The 27,263-nt window shown below is 39.8% G+C and overlaps 2 protein-coding genes and 1 pseudogene across 5 annotated transcripts; all 3 read right to left on the minus strand.

The window, feature by feature from the left end:
• Positions 1-2,832: 2,832 nt before the first annotated feature.
• On the minus strand, positions 2,833-5,588 carry LOC115749188 (annotated as a pseudogene).
• A 2,716-nt stretch (positions 5,589-8,304) lies between these two features.
• On the minus strand, positions 8,305-13,525 carry LOC115749142 (NADPH:adrenodoxin oxidoreductase, mitochondrial). 3 transcript variants are annotated; one of them, XM_030685844.2, is made up of 13 exons: positions 13,298-13,525; positions 12,766-12,870; positions 12,267-12,380; positions 12,125-12,178; positions 11,830-11,946; positions 11,537-11,646; positions 11,376-11,449; positions 11,161-11,222; positions 10,739-10,931; positions 10,269-10,329; positions 9,887-9,954; positions 9,391-9,533; positions 8,305-9,074 (listed from the first exon to the last, which is right to left on the minus strand). In XM_030685844.2, the coding sequence occupies exons 1-13, from the start codon at positions 13,406-13,408 to the stop codon at positions 8,835-8,837; spliced, it is 1,452 nt and encodes a 483-aa protein (XP_030541704.1). In that variant the 5' UTR covers positions 13,409-13,525; the 3' UTR covers positions 8,305-8,834. The 3 variants fall into 3 exon arrangements, with proteins under 3 accessions (XP_030541704.1, XP_048133204.1, XP_048133205.1); XM_048277247.1 differs by having other exon boundaries at positions 11,376-11,458; XM_048277248.1 differs by having other exon boundaries at positions 11,376-11,458; positions 12,267-12,393; positions 13,298-13,332.
• A 618-nt stretch (positions 13,526-14,143) lies between these two features.
• Positions 14,144-22,816, minus strand: LOC115749144 (nodulin homeobox). Of its 2 annotated transcripts, XM_048277244.1 has the most exons (18): positions 22,677-22,816; positions 21,702-21,754; positions 21,409-21,534; positions 21,170-21,328; positions 20,746-20,829; positions 20,540-20,668; positions 20,134-20,352; positions 19,630-19,761; positions 19,411-19,506; positions 18,759-18,920; positions 18,120-18,411; positions 17,907-18,038; positions 17,766-17,835; positions 16,525-16,588; positions 16,339-16,407; positions 15,426-15,971; positions 15,267-15,301; positions 14,144-14,820 (listed from the first exon to the last, which is right to left on the minus strand). In XM_048277244.1, exons 2-18 carry the CDS (start codon positions 21,741-21,743, stop codon positions 14,301-14,303), a joined length of 2,877 nt encoding a protein of 958 aa, XP_048133201.1. In that variant the 5' UTR covers positions 21,744-21,754; positions 22,677-22,816; the 3' UTR covers positions 14,144-14,300. The 2 variants fall into 2 exon arrangements, with proteins under 2 accessions (XP_048133201.1, XP_048133202.1); XM_048277245.1 differs by lacking the exon at positions 22,677-22,816 and having other exon boundaries at positions 21,170-21,306; positions 21,702-21,717.
• Positions 22,817-27,263: the final 4,447 nt, after the last annotated feature.

The raw sequence follows: 27,263 nt of genomic DNA on the forward strand, positions 1-27,263 counted from the left end.
TATTTTTACTAGGTAAATTTTTTTTGTTAATCTAGTAAACCCAAAAACCTTCATAACATGAAATTGATAGCGTGTGTGTCTTCAGTAATTACCCGAAATCTGTCGGGCGAGAAAGACGGGCACATTCGGAGCGGATTAGTCGGATGTTCAAAGAGTCGCGCGCGATCTACCGAAATCAAAAAGTAAAAATTGACGACATATAAACTTGCATATAATGCTTTTCATAATTTTTTTTGGAATTTCGATATTGCTTTGAATTGGGAAATTGGGAAGGTAATTTTTACTTTTGCTTGATCCAAAACAAACGGGTCTTATCCACATAAAAGTAGCATCATGTAACTAAATTATGTCTTTTAGGATAATAGGATCGTAGAACTTCTTTCACATACAACCAATGAGACGTCGGATAAGTTGGTGAGATGCCTAGGTCTTAGACAGTTAAATTGATGAGGTCCCAGATTCGACTCCCAGCGACCGCGTATTGGAGAACTTACCTAGTAGTATTGGCAAAAACTCCCATCACCCCGAGGAATAGTTCATTGCTCGTGGGAAACCTTGGTTTAAAAAAAAAAAAAACTTCTTTCACATACAAATCCTAGCCTATTTGGTAGAGATGCGGCCGAATTGCAATTATTCCGTGATATGTGACCAAATTGTTTAGTATTGTAACTTATATGTATGGTGTTTTTAAGCTAAAGCACTTACAAACTCGTTCGCCGGCAATAATTATTAAAAGCCGGGGTCGTTTTTGTAGGATGGTATTGGTTTGTCATGGAAGCATATAAAGTTATATATCAAGGTGAAAAATTATGAACGACGATTCTCAATAATTTAAGGCTCTGTGTGTTTCTCGAAAAATAAGTCGTTTTTGGAAAATGTTTTGCAGAAAGTCAATTTCCAATAAAATGACTATATTTTTTTATATTTTGCTGTAATATGAAAAATATTTTCTGTTGCTTGGTATGGAAAATTGAATTCAATTTGCCTCCATGCATTCTATTTAACAATTTTTTTTTCATTTCATTTTTTTATTTTTTATTTATTTTTATGTTTTAATTATTTATGTTTTTGTATTTCCTTTTTCTCTTTTCTTTTTTTCCTTTTTTATGTTTTCTTTTTTTTTTTTCTATTATTGTTTTATGTCGATTGCCGGCCACGAATTTTGGGGACCGGCCTCAAGTAAGCTCGAGCCCTAGCAAGGCTCAAGTTTGTTGGGATGCTTCGCTTGGTCTCGCTCGAGGCCGGCAACCGCCAAAGGAGAAGAATAGAAAAGAAAAAAAGAAAAAAATATTTTTTTTGAATTTTGAAAAATAAATAAAAAATGAAAAGAAAGTAAACAAAAATAAAAAAGATGTACAAGAGAGGAGAAAAGAAATATGAGGAAAATATTTTACCTACTTTTGAAGGATTTTTTTTTCATGGGAGGAAACTTTTTTTTTTCTAGACTAGATTATTTTTTGTGAACCAAACACTGAGAAATTCAAAAAATGTCTTTCAGGAAGTTATTTTGCATGAAACTAACAGAGCCCGAGTGTAGGGCATGTATCTACAGAGCATCAAGAATAGAAGTACATGTAGTATAAAATATAGGCAATTGTTGTTAAAGAGGATAATTGTCCAAAAAGTCTAAAACCTATTATACGATAACCAATTCAATTTTAAATCTTTCAATTTTGTCAATTTAGTCCAAAATCTTTTGATAATTTGCCAATTTAACCCTAAATTTTTCAATTGTATCAAATTAATCCTAAATCTTTTTGAACATTTGTTAATTTAGTCCTAAATTTTTTACAATTTGCCAAAATTAGTCGTTACGGTCAATTTTGGTTGGAAGATCACCGATGTAGATGTCGACCGGTCACACCGACCATCCAACGTGACGTAATTAACACCGACATAGGCCAGTTTCGCATTTCTAGCCATAGCCAAAAGGAAAAGAAAGAAAAAAAGGAAAAATTCACAAAAATTATTCTTGCCAGCGTGGTCACGCTACAGGGGATGACTAGCATCTATGTTTGCCCTCACCAATCATAGCCAATGGCTGACCGACAACCGACCAACAGAAATGAGTAAAAAAAAAGGAAGGGAAAAAAATATTAAAAGATTATATATATATATATATATATATATATATATATATGTTCACATCAGCACCGGCATCAACGTCTACAATTTCCAACCTAAATTAACCAAATAGACTGAATGGATACTAATAATAAAAGGGTTTAAGAGTCAATTGATCCAATTGAAAAGATTATGACTGAATTGATACCAATCCAATATGTTTAAAACTTTTTTGGTACTTTTTCAGCATGTGCCTAATTTTTGTAAAATGAATGAGAAAAAATTGGAATCTTTACCATCAACTTCAAAAAAATTTAAAAGTGACTCTTTTTTCGTTCTCAATTCCCAATTTTTGAAAAAAAATTCAAAAAATTATATGTGAACATACCCTTCAATATAAGTCAAATTTTAAAGGTTCTCGGCATTTAAATTAAGAAAAAGTCAAGAAGTATGAGTTGCAAGATTAGAAAAGAAATTAAAAATCACTCCGAACATATCAAAATCATGGCCCCCTCTTTACCACCGCCTCCTAGCCCGTCTGTACTCCAGACTGTCCGAATAGTTATGCCCAGGCCACATCGTTTTGATAAATTCATGCCTAAGAAAGCTAAACCTTGTCGGTCCTACCGAAGGTAACATCCAGGGAACTAACTGAACAACATTCTACACAAGCCTACAAGAGTTAAAATCCACCAGTGACTGAAAAAACAGCTAAGTCTACTCAGTTCTACAGAAGGTAGCATTTCAGCACATCCGTGGAGCAATTTCCTAGCTAGTTTATACAACCTAAGGATCTAAAAGCGACCAGAACCAAAAGAGGCAACGTCGCACTTCGTAGATGAGCGGCACAAAAGGCTTTCAGATCAGATCAGATCAGCTAGTGTCCTGATTTCCTGGGTTGTAACCACCCGCTGCTCAGGAACAAGAACATGCTTGGAGCCAAGTCACACAACATATCTGTAGGTGACATATCGACCTGCTGTCTCGCTTGGCCGAATTATTTTCACAACTTGTCCACGCTTCAGCCCGTAATACCTTGCTACTGGATCTGTCACCTGAATACGGGGCAACTGAACACCACCAACATGAGACATAGGTGCAGCAAGATTAATCAAGACTATGACAATGCTTGCAGAGTAACAGGACCATTTAGTCAAGATACCAACTTACCAGCTCATCTTGACTCGGGAATATGCTACCCAATGTCACCTTAAGAGCCATTAAATTGTAGAGATAGAAAAAAACAAAAAAAAATTGCTCCCTCACCTGAGTTTCTTTCACAGTGTATCTTTGCAGCAGGGTTTTCTTTTCCTCTGTCGTAAGCACCTGATGCTCAGGAACAAGAACATGTTCTTTAATGTTGACCAACAGTTCAGACTCCTGCCACATTGCAGTTAAACAAAATCAATAAGAGCTTTTATTAACAATATTTCTGATCTGGGGCATTATGCCCCGTAGATATGTTATGTATCGCAACAAATTCATTTCCTAATGTATTTCTCAACATAGATTCAGACGCCCAAACTCCATCGCCACATTGAATGCCTGATCTTGCTTCGATAAATGCAAGAGCGACATTCTAAATTCTCATGAGATACTGTCATATTTCATGATCTAAGCATCAAAAACTGTTCATGGCCTAAAAATAAAAATGGATCGAGAACTTTTCAGGAATTGTGAAGAAATCTGGCCACAGTCAATCACTATTACAAATCTATACCAGTAAAGGTTTACGCAACATAGCTACTTAAACTGAAGATGTAGTCAGCAACCACATCCAAAGCTTTCTTTATTTCTTTCTTTCTTTTCCTTTTTATTTTGTAAAATCCCAGTATTTTAATCTACCAAAAGGGGGAGTAATTATGCATCTCATAAAAACGTCCTACTGTACTTCACTTAGCAATTCGACGATCAAATCATATGAGGATCATAGAGCAAGTGCATTGCACTATCTCTACACCAATTTTCCTTTTCTTTTACTTTTTCCTTTTGACTTTTCCCACATTGGTATCATTTAAGAAGACTTTCATATGACTTCAGAAATGTGAGATTCTTCTAAAAACATGCAGCAGTGTGTAAGCTATGTAACAAGCTACAAGAGCAAACATATTTAACTGAACAGTTGCAATCGAGATTATGCATAAAACTGAATTATCTAGCATCAGGGTACCTAAGAAGGAACAGGGAAAGGAGGACATAATGAATGAGAACAAGATACAGGTAGCTTTGGCACAAGCAAACCACTCACATTCGCTATAACCTCATATACAGAAACCAAATCACCTGGAAAACCTCCAGCTGGAATTTGGCAGATATCTCACTTATACATGTTCGTGCAAAGGGCGTCAAATTATGTTGAACAACTAACAGAGCCCTGAAAACATTCTCTTCTTTCATTCGATTAGTGTAGGTTTTCATCGTCTTGACCCCGACCTTTTCCTCATCAGGAAAGAACACAAAAATCTGCAAAAGGGAAACAAAACACGCAAATTGTCTTAATCAAACTGCTCAAATCACTTCGTAAAGAACAACAAAACATCGATTTTGGTTGCAGCGACATTACGCACAGTACACCGGCAACCATATACATCACTTAGTTAAGAATAACAAAAGACCGACTTTGGTTGCAATTATAATAAGGGTATTACATAGAAATTATACAGATAAATTTTGTAACTTCTTAGGTAACAATCTCAATCTGGAAAGTTAACATCCAAGGTCATGATTATCTACTGTAAAGTTTATTTTGCAGCTTCTTCTGTTTCCTGTCACCTAGAAAATCTAGTGTAAACCAAAATTCCCTTATTTATTCATCGCCCACAAACACGGGGACGCAGACAAACGGAATATGCTCGTCTCTTTCGCCATTCTCAAGCCAAGTGCAGTGCACGCCTTCATCAAGCACATAAAGGATAAGCAACCTACGCAGCAGTCCATGCATCCCAAAACAACCGCGACCGCGACATCTTCCACAACAGCCCAAACGAGTCCTGGCCCGAACTTCAAAGGACACGACAAAATCACCCACCCAAAAACACGAGGACCGTAGCCAATTTACCTGGTCCGAACTGTCGTTCCGCTTCGCCCTGTTGATGACGAGGTCCTCCCTCTTCATGCCCTCGCCGAACTTCTCGACGAACTCGTGCCTGGGCATGTCGATCTCGTAGTCGGCGACGAGGTATCCCCGGTCCCTCAGCATCTGCATCACCGTCCTCCGAATCCTGTGCAGCCTCGTGATCTCCTCCTCCGAGAGAGCCATATTCCCGCCGCGAGATAGCGGAGTACCGCAGACGGAGACCCAGAAGCTTGTCGACTTGGCTCAGCGACACTTCAGCCAGCACTTGGGCGAAGAAGAAGAAGAAGACGACGACGACGACGACGACGAAGAAGAAGAAGAAGAAGAAACTAGACTTGGGCTAGGGCTTGGAGAGGACGAGACCACAGTCGGTGCACTATGTACTGACTGCCGGACCGGGAAGCGTTTCGGACGGCGGATCTGGACCGTCGGTTCGAGTCAACCAACTATCAGCCGTTCATTGGATTTGTCTTTTACGCACTTGCTTAAACGTTTGTCCGTTGTTATCCCACATTTGCCCCCAATCTTCCCGCCAAATAATCCTCTGTTTTTTTTTTTTTTCCCTTTTTCCCTCTCCTTTTTCTTACTAATGTAGTGTGCTTTCTTTTCCCCCAAAAAACAAGTATATTTGAAGTCTTAAAATTTTTGTGCTCAAAAAGAAAAAGTCCTAAATTTTTTTTTAAAAAAAGTAAAACTAAGTCTAAAACCTTACGTACGATATAATCATATATTAAAGATTATCGTATTGGTGCAATCGAGTTCCTCCATGCTTGATTCTGTCGACTAACATAAAAAGTTTACGTGATTTCTTCGTTACGTTTTCAAAGCAAGCAGCGTCACGTCTGAAAATATTTGTAAATTTGAAAAGAAAGGAAGAATTTTTTTCTTTAAGAAAGGAAAATATAAGAAATTGAATACGAATGAATAGAGATCAAAAATAAAAATAAAAAAAGGGACGCCCCTTTTTGCTACTATTTTGACCATTTTATCTATTGTGAGTTTTACGGATTTTTTTTTTACTTTTGCTTCCCCCTCTCTCAAGTATCAATTTTGAATTACGGGTCGAGAAAGCGTCTTCTGCGGTCAAATTTCGAAAACTTTGGTTCGGCTCGAGCCTCCGTCCCGTTCTCCCTCCTCTTGATTGTTTGCCTTCTTCAAGGCATTGCAATTGGCCTCTCTTCAAAGGGAGCAGGGACACATGGAATGAAAAAAGCGCATTCATAAAGAAAAGTAATATATAACAAAAATAGAGAGATATGGTGGTGTTAAAGGGTGGCAGACTGTTGGAGCATGGTTCATACTTCCCCGCGACATAAAAATACGTGGGTCCCGCGGCCGGAAGTCTCAAGGGGGTAGTGCCACCTGGACACCGGAAGGCTTTTACAATTTAAGCCCATAATTTTTCACTAGTAGTTTGGGTTTGAGCCTATGAATAGCTACTGCTTTATATAATCTTTTTGGCTTATAATCGAGTAATGTAACGAGAGGTGCGGTATGCTAATTATAGTGGAATCCTCTGCTAGACTTAGCCCTAACTTAAGATCGAACTAAGATAAAATCTCGTGTCTCGATTTTTCTTTCTCACTTTTAAGTTGTGTCTTGTTGTGATTGTGCGCTGAATCTTTACGTATAAGTGCAAGAGTGACATTCTAAATACTCATGAGAAACTGTCATATTCGGTGGTCCATGCATCAAAAACTGTTCCGAGTCCCAAAAGTAAAGAGGATCAAGAACTGTTCTTACACAAACTTCACAATTCCTGGAAAGAAATTCGGCCACAGTCGATCAGTATTACGAGTCCATACCGATAAAGGTCCGGGCAACCAAGCTGCTTAAAACTGATGACGTTGTCAGCAACCACATCCCAATTCTCCTCCGTTTCTGTTTCCTCTCTTTTTTTCCCACTCTCCTGATCTTACTAATGCAGCATGCTCCCTTTTTTCCGGAATGTAGTCCTAAAATTTTTTGAAGAAAGTATAGCCGAGCTTCAAAACTTACATACAACGCAATGCAACCATGTATTAAAACTTGTCGTGTGGGTGCAATCAGGTCCCTTGGTTGACTCCGTTTGATTTTACTAATATAAAAAGTTTAAGTGATTTTCTATCGTTAGATTTTCAAGGCAAGTGGCGTCACATATGAAAATATTTAAAAGTCTAAAAAGGAAATAAAAAATTTAAAGAAAGAAAAAGGTAAAAAATTTGAATAAAAATAAATAAATATTTTTTTTAAAAGAGGCTGCCCTTTTAGCCACTCCTCCTATCACTAATACACCTTTTTAGACAGTATTTTGGTCGTTTTACCTTTGTAGTGTCTCACGTTTTTGGCATACAAGTTACTTCTGCTTTCCCCTCTTTCTAGCATCGATTTTGCCTTGTGGGTTTTGGGAAGAGGCCTCCAGCTTCTTTAACTTCTGTTCAGCTCGTGTATCTGTTTTGTTCTCCCTCCTCTTCATCGTTTTACCGTCTTCAAGGCACTGCAATTGGCCTCTTTTTGAAGCGGGAGTTAGCGATTTTCAACTCTAAAAAAGTTTTTCCGCTGACTTCTTGTGTGCACTGAGAGTCTATGACGGTGGAAGATGGAGGGAATGACCAGTTTCCAGCACTCGCAGCCGGGGCCGATGCGTTCGCGTCAATGCTGAATTGGGGGTTGGGGACCACATGCGGGAGGTTAGTGACATAGGCCCCAAGCGCAACTGCGGCCGGGATCCCAACAAAGCCAGTGCGGGAGTAATCGGAAGAAAGATCAGCCAGAAAATCAGGTCGCAAGCCGAATATCCTGGAACCAATCATGCAAATTCTAGGCTTCATTTCCAACTAGAACCAATAACGCAAAAACCTCGTCAACGCATGGAGTTCAGGAAAGAGAATCGACCTAGGGGAAGCAAAAGGCACAACCATCCAGCTCTCTTCTGCTCATGTTGTCTGCGCTTAGATGTCCATGGGTAAACATGTCAAAAACTGAAATGCAAATAGGTATATAGCTTGGTTGTGTCATCTACTCATGCAATCCAACACTGTTACAGTAGGATTTTCCAGCATCAACCTCAAATTCGAGGAAAAAGTCAATCATACTCTCCCCAGTGACGTCATCTTAACATCATATAACTTACTACCCTATATACACCATACACGTATCATTTCCGAGTGAAGTCATAATAGAAATAAATTAAGAAGTTGGAAGCACATTTCATTGCAAACAACAAAAACACAAATGTAGCACAAGTCTCCCGCAACTTAAAAAGCCATAACTGGAATGCAAAAAGCTGCGGAAAAGAAGTCGAGGAAACCATGCTCAGGAGGTCCTCGACGCATAATTCTATATAACTTAATATCACCGTTTGTCATCAATGCTGTGTTATTACTGCTTTAACGTATGAGCAGGGAAGCGTGTGAAAATAATGCAATGTTGAAGTTCACGACAATGACGCATCATTAAACAATTCGATCCGAGTACTATCGAATGAACATACTGCTTCTCGTCTCCTGTTCCTATGACAGAAGGCAAAACAGCTTTGGTTATGCAACAACCATTTGCTTTTTCTTGAAAACCAATCGCAGAATTCACCCAGAAGCGATGCAGCGAAATTGATTAATTGATGCATTGTCAATGCACGTCAAGAGAAGTTAGCCACGATCAGCATTATCTTTCAGTACCGTTTGTTGGCCCAACCGCGTCAAATGGACATAATCTTCTAGCACAGCTGATTAGTATCAGAAGCTCTCAATAGTTCATCCCATGTGGCCAACTTTTCCCTGGGTTTGTTTCTCAAACTCCCAAGCCTCCTTTCTTCAGAATCTATCTTTTCCCAATTACTGAATGGCACAACTCTGACATTCCGATCATCTAATAACTGGAGAAGACCATCTCTCCCTGGCTTTGGCAATGACGGCACCAATACCCCACGATCTATGTCCTCAGATATACTCACAACCTGCCACATCAATTGGTGAAACTTTAAAGGACACATTGACATGAACAGGCTTCCGCTCACTGAACTAGAAAACTCGAACATCTCATGTTGAATATAGCACTCACATGAGAATTAGATGCAGTCTATGATAACATTGGAAATTAGAAACATTGCTACCGAAAGACATTCCTCCTAGAAAATATTACGGGAAGATGCCAGAGATGTGTTTCAGAAAATTCCAGTTCGAAAAAGAATACTTCAAGCATCGTCCATGCTAGGGACAACTGGTAGTTGAGAATGGGTTTCAATTCAAAACTACCTCAATTAGACCACTTACAGTTTCTTCTGCACAATAAAGGTTTGTAGCAATAATTCCAGTTGGCCCTCTCTTTAACCATCCACAGACATATAGACCTTCCTCGATTGCTGACTCACCAGATGTATCACACAGAACTCTGCCCCTTACATTCGGAACCACACCTGGAGATGAAGCATCATCCCATGATCAGAAAGCAATTTGATGCCTATTTTCCTCCGTTTAACATCCCTTATCCTCCTAATCACAAATGGGTCAGACGAAAAATAAATCAACGAAAAAGACGAAACCACTTTGCAATGATAAACAAATTATCCATTTTCTTCTGTAAATTGGGAACAATTGTTTAACGCAAAATTCTCAAAACCCGCAAGGTTGTGCTCAATATCAGTGATCCATCAGAAGGCTGAAGGATTTTGTATTTTTTCATGTTTTTCATATTTAAACACCAGAGAGAACTACTGCGCAAAATCAGGTACCAAGCTACTCTGCGACAGTAGTTTCATTCATTTATTACCTGCTTGATGATCAAATGGTAAGCCATCAACTGGTACCGATTTGTAACCAATGCTCTTTAGTACCATCCTACACACAGCGAAACAGAGGAACCATGTCAATTACCACCAGAGATCCATAAGTATAATGGACTAGTTTAAGCAATTGTTTTTCTTTCAACTAACCACATATAAGGATAAATACAATAAGTTGTAATCTTTTCCATGCTGTAGGCTCTTGATTATTCTTTATTGTGTCAATTAAGTGATGTATACATCATCTGAAGCCTCTGCATGATTTTCTCCAATAGAGCAAGCACCCACATTGTAAGCTGGCCTTACAACTTTTACATTTTACTAGTCTGCCAGAAAAACAGTTAAAGCACGAGCAAGAGGAAAACATACTCGCATTCAATGTCTTGAAATTCTCCAGTGCCAATTGCAATTTGCTTTCCAGAGCCATTACCTATTAAACAAAGTCAGGAGGCTAAGTGAGGCTAAGTAATTACTCCTGGCATGTTTCAGCCAAATTGGAGTCAATAATATTAGACCATTTTATTGTTGTCTCCTGTGTTAAAAGGGGCCATCATTCAGTCCATTACCGCAGAAAGCCAAGCAGTATAAATGAAGAGATTACAAGCAAATCCATCTTTTGAGGCTAAAACATCAGAAAGAGATTGTATGACCAAAATAACTCTTTAATTCTCGGATCACTATATAAGAGGGCCATGCTGCCATGCTAGATCGAAAATTGCACACTGTTACCACAGCAATGACAGCAAGGCAATCAACATTCAACAGTGGAATGGAGCCTAGAGGAGTGAGAACCAACTGAGATTTAAAATAAATAAAAAAAAGCAACAGTAAAAGGTTACCTCTGAGAGCCGTCTTCTCCAAGCGAACAGCTGTCACATGTCCATGGCCATCATCCAGAAACCTATCTGGTTTGTGGAAGAAAACAAAGTGGAGTTCATGTTGATCTGATCTCGGACTTGACTGATTTGAGGTGGCAGCCTTTGACAACAACTCGTAAACCCTCCTCCTTATCCGGTCGTTCTTCAGCTCTTCCTTTGCCAAGTAACACCATCAAGGTGTGATCAGGGGGAAACACCAGGAATTACCAATGTCAATTAAAATCTCCAAGTCTTTTTATTTTTTTTATTTTATTATGAGAAAATCTCTAAGTCTTTACTCTATCTCATCTTGCAATCATGGCTACAAATAAATCTCTATTTAATAAATGTAAGTAATTCCTGTTGGCTCAAGCAAAGGAAAGTGAACATATGTGTAGAAGTACCTCATCCGCTGGGGTTTTGAGCAAGTCAGATTCCGAAATGCCAACATATAGATCTTTGATACCTAGCAATTGGTGCACAACTTGTCCTTTAGACCCAGGACCAACAGGCAAAAATAGGTTCATCTTTCGCTAATTATCTGAAAAACACAAACCAAATTTTGAAAGGAAAAATGCAGGAGATGTGATGTGTCATTTAAAAAGATGCCAGTAGTCACCAAGAACTTCACGTAGCTCCTTTGCGGTACAAGCTGCTTGGGCTGGTCCACGTCTTCCAACCAAATACACTTTCCTGAAGTAACTTTATATCATCAAGGTCATCCAAGATTGAAAAAGTCAGGTCCCTAAAGTAGAGTAAGACTCGAGATGTACAAGAAACCTTATCGAGCTTTCCTGCAAAGTAGCTAATGCATGGTTAGCAATGTCTGTTGTTGCTAATTCAACCGTAGGCCGCAGTAGAATACGTGCAACATCAAGAGCTACATTGCCCTGAAACAGAGAAAGAATATCTGTTATCTACAACATCCAACTAATGTCACTAGGTAAACATGATGACAAAGCTCAAGTCAGAGGGAGAGAGAGAGAGAGAAAGGGGGAGGGGGGACTTAGCATACAGTCATACTATCAGTCTAATCAACAACTTCATCAGGTATCCGCTGATCATGAAAATACCTGGCCAAGAATCACAACTTTCTGAGTATTTTTCAAATACAGCTCCAAATTTCTGCAGTCTGGGTGGCCATTATACCACCAGACAAATTCTCGAGCTGAATGTATCCCAGACAAGTCCTAGAAAAGTTACAAAGAGATAAAGAAGTAAAATCATCACTTGTATGTTTATCCCATAAATAATCGATGGCAAAAAACCTTTCCAATTCTTCACAGGCTAACACAGATAAGCAAATCTATCGAAATATCAAGAACACAATAAAGAGAATGTTACATAATATCACTTATCATTACGTACTTCGCCCGGAATGCCAAGACTTCTGTCACTTTCAGCACCATAAGCAAGCACAACCTGCTCAATCATCAATCAAACAAGTCAGTTATAAAAAAATGAAGTCCACCGGTTGGATAATCATGATGTGACCTAAAGTGAATATTACCGCGTGGTACAGACTGCGGAGCTCTGGCAGGGAAAGAGAGGAACCGAGCATGACGTTGCCAAAGAAAGAGCAACGCTCGTGATGGCAAACACGAGAAAATTGATTAACCACGATCTGTTGCAAGTCTCTGGTGAATAAGCTCAATCTAGAGAAATTTGCATCCCAAACAAACAATTTATTGACAGATTACATAAAAAGTAATTCATGAATAACTGAACCACGAGCAGGTGGCTCTCAGCATGTAATTTGAGGAAAAAAAACTAATGGCACTTAAGAAAATGAAAAGCTTCATTCGCAAGGTGACATATCATTGTAAACCATATCTAAAAAATATCAACAGATGCAATTAAAGATCACGGTATTTATCTTCACAGTTTCTTTTCAGCAAAAAAGCACAATTAAAGAAGAAAACAGAAAGTTTCTGCCACCCCTTTAACAGTCATCGCTCGAAATATATGACACGGCATAAACCAAAGATAACCTAAAAAGAAAACTTTACCTTTGTTTCAGGATGATCCGGCGCCACACCAGAGCGGACTAACCCAAAAGGCATAGGCAGACGATCAATTATATCAACCTGTGCAGCTTCGTGTCTCTTCAGCATCTAATAGCACAGACCAAATCATTCATGTTTACATATGGGCTAATCACACTTGCTGAGATTCAAAAGATGGACGCTTTGAGGCTCCAAAATCCCTAAAAACTGCACATGACATATCCATGTGAATCATTCTTTAGATTCCAGTAGAACTCACTACGAACTACGGGCCAGAACACATGTACTGTAAGTTTAAGCTTGTTCTCAGCTTTAATAGGACACGTCTACTTCCAAACCCAACTATATAACTAATCTCACCACAATCATTTCTAGTTCACCGTCGTTGAATAATTCCAATAGCTCGTCTCGAACCTCTCGGGCGCAGAACTAACAACGCCGAGAGAAGAACGACCGATCACAATTGATAGTACACCAACACCGAGCAGAAAACCAAACTCGAAACATCAACGGATGCGTAATGGTAGCGAGTTACCTTCTCGGCAGTGTAAAAACCCGCCGGTCCGCTTCCGACCACGCAGACACGTAGAGGGTTCGAAGAAATGCTCGAGAACCTTCTCAGGAAAATCATCCGACACATCGCCATTTCCTCGCCGAGATACGTGACGCAGGAGACGCAAGGTGGCGACCGTTCGACGGGAAGTAGGGGTTTAGGCTTCCAGGAGCGGCAAGAGTTCACACTTTCAGGGACATCTTCGCCAGGAGCCGCACCGAAGATCCAAAAATTGGCGTCTGAAGGTGAATGCTCGATCTCATAATGGGCCTGATGATAATGGGGATTTGGGCCTAAATGGGCCTTTGAGACATGGATGCAGTTGGGCCTGCCTTTTTTTGGGTCGAAATCTGCCTTGAACTTTGTAGGATTACGTAATTTTCCCTCTCTTTTTTTCAAATAGATTACCTTGCGAATTTTGCCTCGGTTGCACATTGATCGGTCAGGCTGGCCGAGCTAGAGCCGGGCCTCGAAACTGTTCCAGTGGGCCCGATTCGGACACCGACTAGGCCTCAACAAGACCAATAGGCCCCCAAGGTGTTCGGAGCTCCCTGACCAAGGCTGCATATTGGTTGCGATCGATCTCTTCGGGCCACCGGGCAATTATTGGTCCAACGAAATTACCGTGGTTCATATTTAACACTGGGACCCGTACGAATACGGAAATCAAACCAATTAAAATGGACATTGTCAGAAGCCATGACGGATCGACCAGAGTTACTCCATACACTCTGAAATTCCCCGTCACGAGTTCGAGTCTCTCGATCTCTTCCTCGTCTCGGGGTTCAACGGAACTTCAAGTAACGGGCAAAGAGGCTCAAAACTATCTTTGTAGGAAACTCACTTTTTACTGAACTGAAATTCAATTCGTTAGAATAGAAAAGGAAATCTACACGAAGACAGTGATGCGTGCCCTTGAGCTGGAACAAAACTATCTTTAACACAATTCACAACAGAAATTTCTCGTCGACTGTCACAAAAATCGCTAAGGCCGAACTGGGGAAATTTTATTCAAATCCCATAAAACTCTCATCGAGCCAATCTTGGCTTCAGCTTCCTCGAATGAGCTGCCCGTGGTTTCAGATGGGTATGGAAGTTGGGAGCACTTCTGAACCTTGAGCTCGGTAATGTTCACGACACACATTTTCGATTCTTCCAAGATGCTCCCATTCCACTTCCCATAAACCTGATGCACCGTCCCTTCGCCGATTTCCTCTCCTGTCGCATCTACAACGGCAATGTGTTGGCCAGGCTCAAGAGCTAATTCAGCTGGACTAAGATTGACAGCTTCTGATTGAGCAGCCCCAGATTTTTCTGCACTGTTTCTTGATGTGCCCCAAGTACCTCTCGAAGTTGATGGAACTTCGTTACCTGGGCTCTCTGGTGAGTCAGGCTGCAACACTTGGCCTTGTTCAGCCTGCTTATCGGGCAAAGCATCGTCAACTTCTGGCTGGGGTCGGACATCTTTAGCAGCGCGCGCTAGTCTAGCTTTCCGATTGTTCAGCCTGTTGATACACAGTGCAACAGCACAATCAGTTTTCCTCAAGTTAATCCAATTAAAAAGCACCATAAGTTTCCTGAATGCTACTTCAGAGCAACAATTAAATGGAGGAAGCTTTATTCGTTTCTTTTTGCATATAAATCTGCACAAGCATGCAAGCTCTTCAGCATTAATCTGATATGAGAATGCATATCCATTCAAGGAAATCCGTATCATTGTTTTCACTTCACTCCATTGTGAAATTTCATGTCACAATGCTTAGTTTCCAAATATAGAACAGAGTGAAAATCTAGCACCATCAAATGCCTCCACACAGAAAACAAGTGCATTTTCTAGAATTAGAGTCCCAAGCTTATTAGATCAAGCTTTCGGCACAAACAAGATTAAAATTTCTCAATCATAAGAGCATCAGATATTTGAAAAAAAAAAGGCTAGAGAAGTTTTTCTTACCAATTCTTTAACTGTGAAGATGTAACTTCAGAACCCTGGAAAAGGTGAATAGACAAGGAAAAATTCGTCAATCTTGAAGAGTCTATGCTGTTCGTGAAAGGAAAAGAAGAGTATAAATTATGGTTCATCAATTTAACTCATAAGGAATAGTTAACATACATAATAACTCAATCTATCAGCCCATGATTGAATCGAAGCGGCATTTCGCTGCATTTCGGGTTCATCCACGAGGGCTCTCTCCATGAGTTTCATCTGTTTCTCATTCATGATAGTGCGTTTGCGTTTTCTTCGCTGCTTTTCTTCACTGTGATGAATTTCAACCTTCTCATCCTCTTGACCTGCTCCAGACCCACTTTCAGTGACCTGCTTGCCCAGCTTTACAAGATCGCCATTCTCTGTGGGATCTGCGGAGTTTCTTCCTTTCATGGAGCTTGTATCCGAACCACTTGTTTCCACAATCTGGACATCCCCATCGCCTTCTCTTGAGACTCTAGAGGCAGTCCCACCAAATTTACCATGTTCCCCCCGACCTCGCCTCAAAAAGTTGCTACGCTCATCATGCTTGCGTCTGACATGAAGCCGGTCCAAGTCGTTGAAAGAGGAGTTTTCAGACATGCCCTCTCTCAGGTTACTGCTTCTACCATTATTATTAGGAGGATCTTTTCCGGGTATAGGATATAAGCGTCTCCCCAAACTCTGAGCTTCCTACAAAAATTACTTCATCTCTGGTTCAGGTTCAAAAGAAGGGCTAGACACAATTACTTATCTCGAATTAGCTTAGTTGTAGTATTTGTACATATCATCCAAGACATTTCATTCAAATAGCAGGATGGCATTCAGTCACTACCACCTAATAGAAGTATTGACTTCATGTTTCATATGTTAGGTTCACAAGGTTTAGTTGCAATTCTGAGTCTGGACCTCAAGATTCTAGCTACTAAATTAGAAGTCCCATCTAACTGTAGTACAGTACATTGCTATTGAAGGATTTTACTATCAGGCATTTCTAAACCATTTCACCAAAGTGACAATCAGAACATGAACAGCAATTAAATCAACTCTTGAAATTTACCTGATATTTGTCACTCATATTCATTTGAGCAAACTTGTCCCAAGATCTGGACCCATCCAGTTTGCTTTCCTGGATTATTCCAATAGCATAGTTCAGAACTTCCAATATAACAAGGATTTATTGCACTTTTCCAAAAGGTGTATGAGTTAGAACAAGAAGAAATAGTTTTCAAAAGCTAATTCTCACTTGAACTCCGTTCTCTTCAACCATGCTCGGTGTGATCAATGGTTGTAACTGGTTAAAGAATACTCTACACGAAAATATGCAAAGATGCAAGGTCAAAAGACAATGAGAAAAAGTAACACTACAAAATTTCTGAAATTGATTTATCACCATAATACTATAGGCGAGAATACGATACAGTACATTCATACGCTTTGGTATACATGTACATAACATGTATCAGCGCTTATCACAATGAGTATAGATACATGTGTACATATTAGAAGAAATGAGTTGAGAAGTACCAGCAAAGGATGAAATGTGGCATTATGTTTTCTGACTCTCCTCTTCCGGTTTAATTTCTTTCCTTATATATTATACTGCCATTTCAGTCTATATACACGAACTCTTTATGCTTGGTATTATGAACGAATACGACAAGTATTTGACATTTGAGAAGTAAATGAATGTGATTACTTTTCACCAAATTGCTCGGCTGAGTGTAAGCAGCTGAAGCACTATTAGGTCGGAATATTAATAGGGAAGTAAAGGGCTGGGAATGCTCATGGATAGAAAATATAGAATGCACTGTCAGGTTAAGATCTTCAGCAAAGCTGATCATACGGAGCAAACTTCCACCCACACAAGATTTCTCCGAACAATTCAGAAAGTAATCTAGCTTCTCTGGATATTCAAGAAAATCAACAGCCCCTGTTTTCAAAAAATAAAGATATATTGAGACCACCCAAAACAAGGAGTGATGACCAAACTAAAATTAAGGATGTGCCCCATTTATATTAGCTGGCTGCTTTATTTTGAGGCACCATATTTTTCTCTGGTTGACTTTGCCCATCAAGTCCAAACCGTCCATCCTCTAGTGTCATGGTGGACTATTTATATACAGAGCCTGTCCATTCACTTCCCTTTTTTGTTTAACCATCCGTTTGGTACCTATGTTAAGATAACTAACTTCTTCTAACTAGGATTAGGATACAAGCATTAAACATGTCGTAATTGTCCTGGAAGGTACATGTAATAGGCATCAGGCCAAAGGTCCAAGGCTTCACAGATAGGATTTTTACAGGCAATGAGCTAATACATGCAGAATACACATAACAGCAGATCATCTGCCAAATTGATTTATGGGTATAATAAATATCGTAGCTCACTATGCTCAGTCCGAGACTCAGAAAAACATGCAAACAAATTTGCAGCTTTCAGGAAAAAAATAAAGGAAATGATGGTGGTGATGACATTAAAATCACCTCAATAATTGGACATCGTCCTCGTTCAAGAAGGTCGGAATTAAGGACTCTGCGTGACTTAACAATGAACCTGAACAATTAAAACAAATCATAAGGAACAAAAACTATATATGGAAGTAAATAACCTCTGAGTTGACTCACGCAGATTTCTGAAGACAGTGTCAGCTCTTTGAGCATCAGAAGTATAAGAAAATTCAGGTGATGGCTTAGCCGAGTCCATGTCCACCTTCAAGCACTCTAGAAACTTGTGAAGGAAAAGATTCCTCTCTTGCTCTGTAAAATAATGCGCTTTCTGTGGATTATGCCATAAACTGAGTACGAAGCACTTTATGCAATCAAGGCTGGAGATTTAACCTTCACAGATGTTGGGAATAAAGCAATGGAGGTTCGCAATTATTTTGACAAAAAGAGATGTCCTCTGGTGGGCATACGAAGATCGAGGAATATTATTAGGGATGAATGCATATTCTATATTCAACTTGTTCAAAGTGTTTGATGGTGAAAAGGCATCCAAAACCCATCCTGTAGCTGCATGTAAATCATATTCCAGGGAAGCATCCTCTTCCCTCACTTGGGGATCAGAACAACACCAAGAGGATAAAAAATCGCCATGAGAGAGGGAAAATATTGCAGAGAGAACTTCAGTCTGCAAAATAATGGAAATGGCACATTCAAGATCTTATCAATATAATACTTAAGTTATGTAATGGACAAACAATAACCACATGGTTGTCGAAATATATCCTTCCAAGGTCCTAGCAAAGAAAAAAATAACTTCCATCTCTCCCCCCCCCCCCCCAAAAAAATAAATAAAAAGCACTTTTGCAGTCACATATTTCAATTTGGTTTGGTGTTTGAACTCATTAAAGCCAGAAAAATGAAACTTTTTGGCACCAACAAAGAAAACTGACACTTCTTCTCAATGATGTGAAGAAACCAAGATGAAAGAATATAAACTGAATAATCAGTAGAGATCTGATAAAGGCATCTTACAAAGTATGTTGTGATATAAGTTCGAAAGTTCGAGTCATCGGAAAAGATATCAGCTAAGCGCATTGCATTGAGCTGCAACAGGCCTGATGGATATTTTCTCTCAGAATGAGCAGCAGAATATTCAGAATTTCTGCCAAGTGCAGTCTTCAATAAGTTGAGAACCTACACAGATACCATCACTTTGTTACGAAGAAGCTTATTAGTGAAAGGACTCCCAGCTCAAGAACTGAAGCGTCAAAATAAAATCTAAAGTAGGGACTCTTTCAACAAGGAGCATCTGCAAAATGAGCCTCTATTAAGTGACAGCGCAAAAGATATGAGATGTCATGAGATTAGCTAGAAAGACTTCTCAAAAAGATGAAATCAGCAAGTAAAAGATCGTGATTAACATGGCAACAGAGATAGATAAACACATTACTCATTAATATAGAATGTAAGGACATTTGTGGATAATCTTCTCATGCTTTAGTTTAGGTTTTTCTTCCTGTTTTCCTTGTACATTTATGATGTACTAGATTTCTCTATATCCTTCACCACCAATTAAAAAAACGAGGACATTTGTGCATCCACTGAAAATATATTTAACAGAGTTAACTCTTTGGTAAAACATCAGTCCTATATAAACCGTATCTACCCGGATATGTAAACCAACCTCTAGTACAACAAATTTTGCAAGATCCAAGCTCTGTGGACAGCTGGCAACTTCGTCCAGGTAAGAAATACTTTCAGCTTCACAAAGATGTAGCAGCTGCAGATTGACACCCACCAGATTAATCTCGGCTCATTTGCCCAAAAGAATTCCAGACATAGCCTGAGCAACTAATAAATTATCATGCAAATATTAGACAAATAATTTTTCCAGTCAACTCACAATTGATAACATTTTAGCTTTAAGCCTGGATATTGCAGCTACAACAGCAGCGGACTGTTTCAAAGATGGAGCAATCTCTAGCTTGAAAATAGTTTGAGCCAGAAGAAGAACGCCACCTCTTCCACACAGTTCCTGGGGGAACATTAAATATCTCATCAAAGTAAAACACAGCGATGAGTCGTTGATGAAACCCCGATGTCCTAGGTTCTCTGTTTTTGAAGATAAGAAATCACGACCGACTTATGATATGTACAACCTCAGACTTCATGTGATTATGTGAAATTAGCGTACAAGTGTTTCACAAGGTAATGCTTTATCCATAAGGATGCTTGTTGCCTCCTCTCCCTGACTGAAATCCAAGCACTACAAACTTGCATATTCTCCTCTACCTACCTAAGCCTGTTTAAAGGTGCTAAACATGTAAGCTTCTTTTGTTTCTGCAGGATAAATTGTATCCTGCAGGAAAATCAAAATTTGAAAACATGAATCTGCTATCTCAGAGACCTTATTCCTGAGCACACGCTCCCGAAATGTCTTCTGTTGGCATAATGAATGAAGAAACTGCAGAGATGCCTCACACTGCTGGCAAAGGTAGGTAACCATTTGCTCTGCTGTCAGATTCACATTTGCACAAAAATCATTACTATGAGGTGACAGCTTGGTCCTGAGCGATCTAGTCACCATACAAACTGCTCGAAAGGCAACATCCATAAATACATCAATCTGTCAAAACAAACTTTCATAATCAGTACAGTGCCGTTGAGGCGGAACCCTAAGGCACATGAATTATTGATGTAATATAAAACAGGATGAACATAAAAGCAAAAGAAAAACTTTCATAAGCAATTGCTTGTCGCTAGCCTAACTCCATGGATAACTGTCAAAATAAAATATCAGGCCAAAATCATACCTTAGGATGTGCAAGCAATACGTGAGCAAGGTCTTGCCACTGTGAAGATATAAATCCTGTTAGGAGATGCAGACTGCAAGCTACTAATGCTGAATGCAGGAGGGGCAGAGGACTTGGATCATTGTTTCCCTACACCAATAAGAGAAGCTTTTGCATAATAAGGACGTTCAGCAGGGAAGACATCAAAAACAGGATTAAATTGAAACCTGCTCATATCCACCGAGGACGATAAGCAAAAAAATGACCAGATCAAGCATCTGCTCTGATACTTTAACATCGTCCAGCAAAATCTGCCAAACATAATAGAAAGAATAAATTTCGTAAACCATGACATGAGGAAAGTACAATCCAACGAATGATATGACAAAAGAACAATCCAACGAATCAATTAGTAGGCTCTTCACTAATATTTGAAACAAAAAAATATAATACTACTTCGCCAGAGATATGAAGAAGAGAGTCTGGCACAAGTCAACTCAAGACCTGACAATTCGTTTAACACATGCCAAATACTATTAAGCCCGTAAGTGGAACAGCTCAAACCATATGATGGGAACAGACAAAAGGAAGGAGTCAAAAGTAAGATCATTGGAGAAACCAATTATTTAAACAAGACTGCTGAGAAAATACCTGTTCCAGTTTAGCATGGCGGGGTGCCACTTCACACAAGGAATGCAAGAGTCGTACACCAGATAATAGGTATCTGAACATAACTTCATCTCTTTCAGCTGACATGAGCACAGCAATAAGGTGCAAGGGGAGAAAGCCTGCAAGTTTTTCCATATCAACCTGAAACAATAGAATCAAGAATTGACCAGGTTCAAAAATTAACAGGACTGCAGCTGAGATCCTACAGATTGACTACTGACCTTTATTGATGATCCTTTAACAGTTAAACAGTCGATTACAAAATTGTCAGAGTCTCTCAATAATTTATTGAGCTCCTGAGAGTTAAGCACATGCAGCTCCTTAACAGCTGAAATCATATCAATTGCCTGTTCACAGATACAGAACCAATTGGCCATTATGTGCACTTTTTGGTTGATGCTCATCAAAGACCTCCCAAGCCCCACCCATGTGGCTGCAGTTGCACACATGCATGGGGGCGTGTGTGTTGGGGGGTTGGGAAGGGGGAACACAAAGATGCAGCTAAGAGTCTTACTTGGACAGCACTACATGAAGTTTCTTCCTTAGCCATCCTCATATTGAGAATCTCTGTAGGAAAATGGAATTGAATTGAGTAAAGCAGACAGAGAAATTCAACAAACCCATACATGGGACAACATAATGCAGAACAAAAAGCAAACTGGTCTAAAAGTTTCAATGAATAAACCCCGCAAAATAGTCAGAGCTATTAGGGCACAGTATTCTCAGGTGAAGACCGACCTGGACTCATCATTTATTTAGGTACTTCGCCAGATCACCAGAAATTGCAGTGGCAAAAAGTGATTGTCCATAAGCAATCAATTGACAACAAACTAACCGCACATTGTAATCTATACACTAACTTGGAGAGCGGAACATGCACTACTGTGAAAAATCACTCTTCTTCCCTACTCAAATGGCGTATGAGCACGAGTGGCAGATTGAATCTCTGTAATATGTGAGCTAAAGCAATATAACTTGTCGAAGAGTTAATGACATGCTATCACCCAATGCAGAACTGACCAAAAACCCCATCATCGCCATTCGTATTTCACCCGTTAACTTGCCCGCCACATGAAAATAAAACTACAAACCATATCCTTCCGACTCATCTCACCACCCGTAGCTTAGTCGAACAGCTCGGCATCTCACATTCATCGCTACCTAGCAACTGTTTTGGCCGTCGACAAAGTGAACTCCACTCTGAATAATTAAGTCGTTGACGACGACTAAAAGAGAAATTCCGGAGCACCGCGCTCAGTACAAAGAACACGAATCGCGTGCCAGGCCTACATGAACTCAGCGAAGTAGTACGCGCTGCTTCTTCGACATCTTATTCAGCATTCCCATGGCTCCCACAGAGCAAGAGCCCCCCTAAACGACGCATCTCGACTCGCCCTACGCTTTTCGCCATCGCAGCCATACCATCACACGCAACTTAATCACAGAGAGAGCGGGAGGGAAAGAGAAGAGAGGACGAAACGATACTCACAGGAGGTAATCGACGATTCGACGGCGGCCAGTGCGCCTACAGCGAAGATCTCGAACTCAGGAGTGCAAATTGTGGCTTCTCTCGGACTTGCATGGACTCGAGCGAGGAATCGAACCACTTCGAAGAGCGCGAGATGGGTCAATCCCCCCGGTCGATCATATCCATCGTCTCGTCCCAAATCTCTCTCGAGTCGCTCGCTCCGCTCATGAGCGAGCATGAACAGTGGTCTTGGGCCGAACCTTCCATATGGGCTTTACGTTCTGGCCCATTCGCAGCCGAATCCTCCATACTAGGTTTGGTTCAGCTTTTCTAAGAGATTTCAAGGAAATGCAATTGAATTTAGCTGAAAACGCTTTGGGAAAATGCCCGTTTGCTAAACTATGCAACTTTGAGAGAAATGCGTGGAAGTCATTTGGGATGATTAATTTAAGCTTTATAATTTTTAATTGATTAAAATTGAAGAAATTAATTTCTACAATTTTTATTATTAAGATGTTGGCAACAATGTTAAAGATATGTATTAACAAAGATGTGCTAGATAAGTTTATAAAAATGTCGAAGATTTACGATGCTTCGCGAACTCCAAAATTTACTCGTTCGAATTTCATCAACTGATACAATATGGTAAGACGGCGACATTACATGCATAGAGTTACACCTAACTTTGGGCATACGGTTTTATACTAATCAAGAAAGCAACAAAAAGTTAAGGGGCAATAATGATTGTCGCGTTATCGTTTCAATCTTTATGCTCTATTTGTTTCGCGGAAAATATGACATTCTCAGAGAATGTTTTCCGGGAAGTCATGAAAATGACTTCCTTTTCCAGGAAAATGACTTCCTTTCCGATGTTTGACAAAAACTTGAAAAAGTTCTAGAAAATATTTTCCGCCGTTTGATAAGGAAAATTCGTCTTATTTTTTTCTTCAAACAGACTTTGGCGCTCACTTCATTTGAAGTCCCCTCTCTCTTAGCTCGCGTTTCTAGAGATAAAGAGAGAAACCCTAAAGGAGAGAGGCGTTGCGCAAAGAAAGCATGAGGCGACGGTGCTCGGAGCTCCGGTGCCCCCCCGGCCCATGATGCTACCGGCGTTCATCGGGAAGCGGGTGGTCCTCGTTGATTGCGCTGCGGAGGTCTCGCAACGCCTTCGGGAGGCCACCCTCGGTGGCGACCCGGAATCGGCCGTCGAATGCCTTGCCGACCCACTCGTCGACGTCAACTACGTCGGGGCGGTGAGCCTCGGGACCAAGAAGGCCGCTGTCGTCCTACACGTCAAGTCCACCGCCGAGCTCCGCGTGAAGCAAAAGGAGTTCGGGACGGACGTCATGGCTCTGTTCCTCACAATAGCTTTCCTTGCTTGAGGCCGGAGCCACCGGCCGCGGTCGTGGGCGACAACCAGCCGAGGGAGAAGAATGAATATTAAAAAAAAAAAGATGAAAAAATAAAAAAAATAAAGAAAGTAATTAAAAAATAAATTTTATCCGAAAAATAAAAAATAAAATTTTCGAATTTTGAAAAAATAAATAAAAAAACGAAAAGAAAGCAAAAAAACAATTAAAAAGAAAAAATAGTTGAAAGAGATGAGGAATGAAAAGTGTGGAAAATGTTTTCTTCTTCTCAAAATGAGGAAATCATTTTCCTTAATTTTAGAAGTTTTTTTTGTTGACCGGAAAATATTTTCCGCTAACCACTCATTTTCCGCCCTCCAAACATCGGAAATTGAGGAAAATATTTTCCGCGAAACAAACGGAGCCTTAGTCACATCTTATTTCCTTGAAATGTTCTTTCTTATGTAATGAGATCTTTGGCCGGTGGAAATATTTGTTTTTTAGATAGAATTTGTTTCACATGGGTTACCAAATGTGAACTTTTGAGACTTGAAACTATGTTTATGTGCATGGGAATCGATTTGGACGGTGGTTACTTTAAGTTTTCATCTTTTGCTTTGATAATTGTAGTTTGAATCAGGACTTTTGTCAGCTATCGCTATATCCTGGGAGAAGTGCAAAAAAAAAAAAAAAAGTCATGAACATATCCTAAACCTCGTACTAATTTAGTCTTAAACTTTTTAACGGTTTGTCATTATCGTCTATTGAACCAATTTTAACCGAAAATCGTTGACATGAACATCGGTCGTTCTACGTGGCATAATTGACACCGACATGACTAATTTTCCTTTAATTTTTTATTACCTTTTTTCTTCCTTTCTTTCCTTCTTTTTTTTTTTTTTCAATTGTGGGCTAGGGAGGGCCAATGTCCATCGCCAGCCACTCGCCTAAACTAGGTGAGGATGTTGGCCTCGCTGGTCTGAGTTACAAAAGCAAAAACAAAGAAAGAAAAGAAAAGAAAAAAAAAGAAAAGAAAATTAAAAAATTGTAACACTTATCTATGTTAGCGTTGGTTGTGTCGGGTAGGACGACCGGCGTCCATGATAGCGTTTTCCTACTAGAATTGATCGAATGAGCTACATTGACAAATCATCAAAAGGTTTATAACTAAATTGGTCCAATTGAAAGGTTTAGGATTAAATTGGTACCAATACAACATGCTTAGGACTTTTTTGATACTTTTTCCTTATAAAATAGACGTACTATGGACAAATATATAGGGTTAGACATTTAATTTGAAGTCACTCAAAGTTTATGCATGATCTTATTTTATTTTGCGAAGGGTGCCAAATGGGCCTTTTGGCCAAAACAAAAAAAAAAACTTGCAATCTCAATTAGAATGAGCAATACTTCCAACGTTGCTTTTTCAGAAAGACCGTGCAGGATCTCAATTTCAAGATTGGAAAATCAAACGTAGGCATAAATCTTATCGATATCAATCTTTGAGCATTTCATAAGGGCTTTATGCTGTGATGAGTAACTCAAATTTGAGTCCGAATAAGACGATTCATTATCATATCCGGTGTTTGGAAATGCCCTTTGAACCAGATAAACCCAGATACGTACGGATAAAATGGCGGATAAGTAATCCGGACTGAGGGTGGGATAGATCCGAATTGAATAAGAAATTAATTAAAAAAAATATTTAAGAAGAACGACAGCAACAAACTGTTGCTTTCTCTTATGATGACCGGTGCCACCATTGATAGCCACGGTGGCGCGCAGCACAACGCCTCCAGTGATCGAGTTGTGCTAGTGGGAAGAGCTCATCGAGATAGCTCCGGCTCATCAGGCTGCATTGCGAACGTCGATTTCTGATCGAAATCAGAGGCAGGAAAATACCTGTGATCGGCTTATGTTTGCCAAACTCGTATTCCAATCTCTTGTAGGGATCGATATCGGTGTCGAATTGGCAATCGCTCTAATTTTGTAGCGTTGGACCATCGCGACAACAACCGTGCAGCTGGCGGTTACCTGAGATTTCTCGCCCCGTCTCTCTGTGGCGGTCTCGGAGCATGTGGGTTGATGGGTTCTCTTTCTATTTTTGTCATAGCTTGACGGGTTCTTCAATGTCGATGATCTAAATCAACTTTTTTAGGGGAAGAGCTTGGCGACAATTTTTTGGGTGGATATTGGAGATGGGAGACTTCGTGATGGGCTGCAATGAGATCACCTTGAGCTTGGCGATGAGGTCACCATCGGAGATAAAACTTGACTGGTGGCTGTGTGGTGGCTGTGTGGCGGCACCGCCGCCACTACCTCTGCAATTCTCTATCCTAATTCCTTCTCCCAACATTTTATTGAAAAATTATTTAACTGTTTTTCAATCATATCTTAAGTATACCGATATAAGATAAGACATATCCAACCTTACCGTCCGAGGATTTCTTTTATCCCGCTTAATAGCTTCTCCTATCTTATCTCGATCCTTCTCCTAGTGACCAAACACAGCCTTAGAGTTCTTCGGGTCGGATTGTGCTCGAGCTGTAATCGTGCCGCGAAGTACTTACCGGTTAGGCATGTGCCAAGCACCTTAGAAGCAAGCTATCTCTTTACTCCAAAATTGTCGAGGGAAGACTGCACCAATCAATGTCTCTAAGTCCCAAAAGATGAAGACTGGGCCAGATAAGTTGGCGGAATGTTGAAGTCATTTGGGCTTCCGACCCAAGAAGACCCAATTCCACAGGGCCCAGCTTTAAAGTCGTGGGCTCCGTAACGTTTTAATTATTCGCTATCGTCGCGATGCGAGAGCGGTTGCAATCAATGCCGAAAATGACGAAATGTAAATGGATTGACATGAATCGATAAAGGTTGTGAAGGGAGCTTCGTTGATTTTCGACATAAAAGTAGATGACAAGAAAATTTAAAGGTACAGAGACAAGTGACAATCGTGTTCAGTCATGTAAATTGCATGAAAGTAAAGATAAAAGTTGCATTTGCGAGGACGTGTTGGGTTCTGTGATTGATTCAAAGGGGCTTACAAAACATATTTGGAGTATTTTATAACCTCTATCGACGTTTACATAGAACGATTATTGAAATTGAAAAAATAAATAACTTCCTAATGTGATTACAAAAAGTTCCAATCTCCTATTATTTTGCGACAATTACTCACGAGAAGTTACAAAAAAGTTAAAATAGCCGCAATAAACATTACCACCCAACAATTATGTCTTCGTGTCATCGATTTCTCAATTTT

This window comes from Rhodamnia argentea, chromosome 4 (assembly GCF_020921035.1).
Source record: "Rhodamnia argentea isolate NSW1041297 chromosome 4, ASM2092103v1, whole genome shotgun sequence".
NCBI lineage: Eukaryota > Viridiplantae > Streptophyta > Magnoliopsida > Myrtales > Myrtaceae > Rhodamnia > Rhodamnia argentea.

Excerpts from the sequence above, each read along its gene's own strand:
- LOC115749144 (XM_048277244.1), bottom strand. The coding sequence starts at position 21,743 with ATGAGGATGGCTAAGGAAGAAACTTCATGTAGTGCTGTCCAA. Across the intron at positions 20,830-21,169 it reads GCCATGCTAAACTGGAACAG|ATTTTGCTGGACGATGTTAA; the intron begins GTATTTTCTCAG and ends TATGTTTGGCAG. Across the intron at positions 16,589-17,765 it reads GACGATGTCCAATTATTGAG|AGTATTCTTTAACCAGTTAC; the intron begins GTGATTTTAATG and ends ATTTTCGTGTAG.
- LOC115749142 (XM_048277247.1), bottom strand. The coding sequence starts at position 13,408 with ATGGCGATGTGTCGGATGATTTTCCTGAGAAGGTTCTCGAGCATTTCT. Across the intron at positions 12,179-12,266 it reads TCCGCAGTCTGTACCACGCG|GTTGTGCTTGCTTATGGTGC; the intron begins GTAATATTCACT and ends ATGATTGAGCAG. Across the intron at positions 10,330-10,738 it reads GGAGAAGACGGCTCTCAGAG|GTAATGGCTCTGGAAAGCAA; the intron begins GTAACCTTTTAC and ends TTTGTTTAATAG.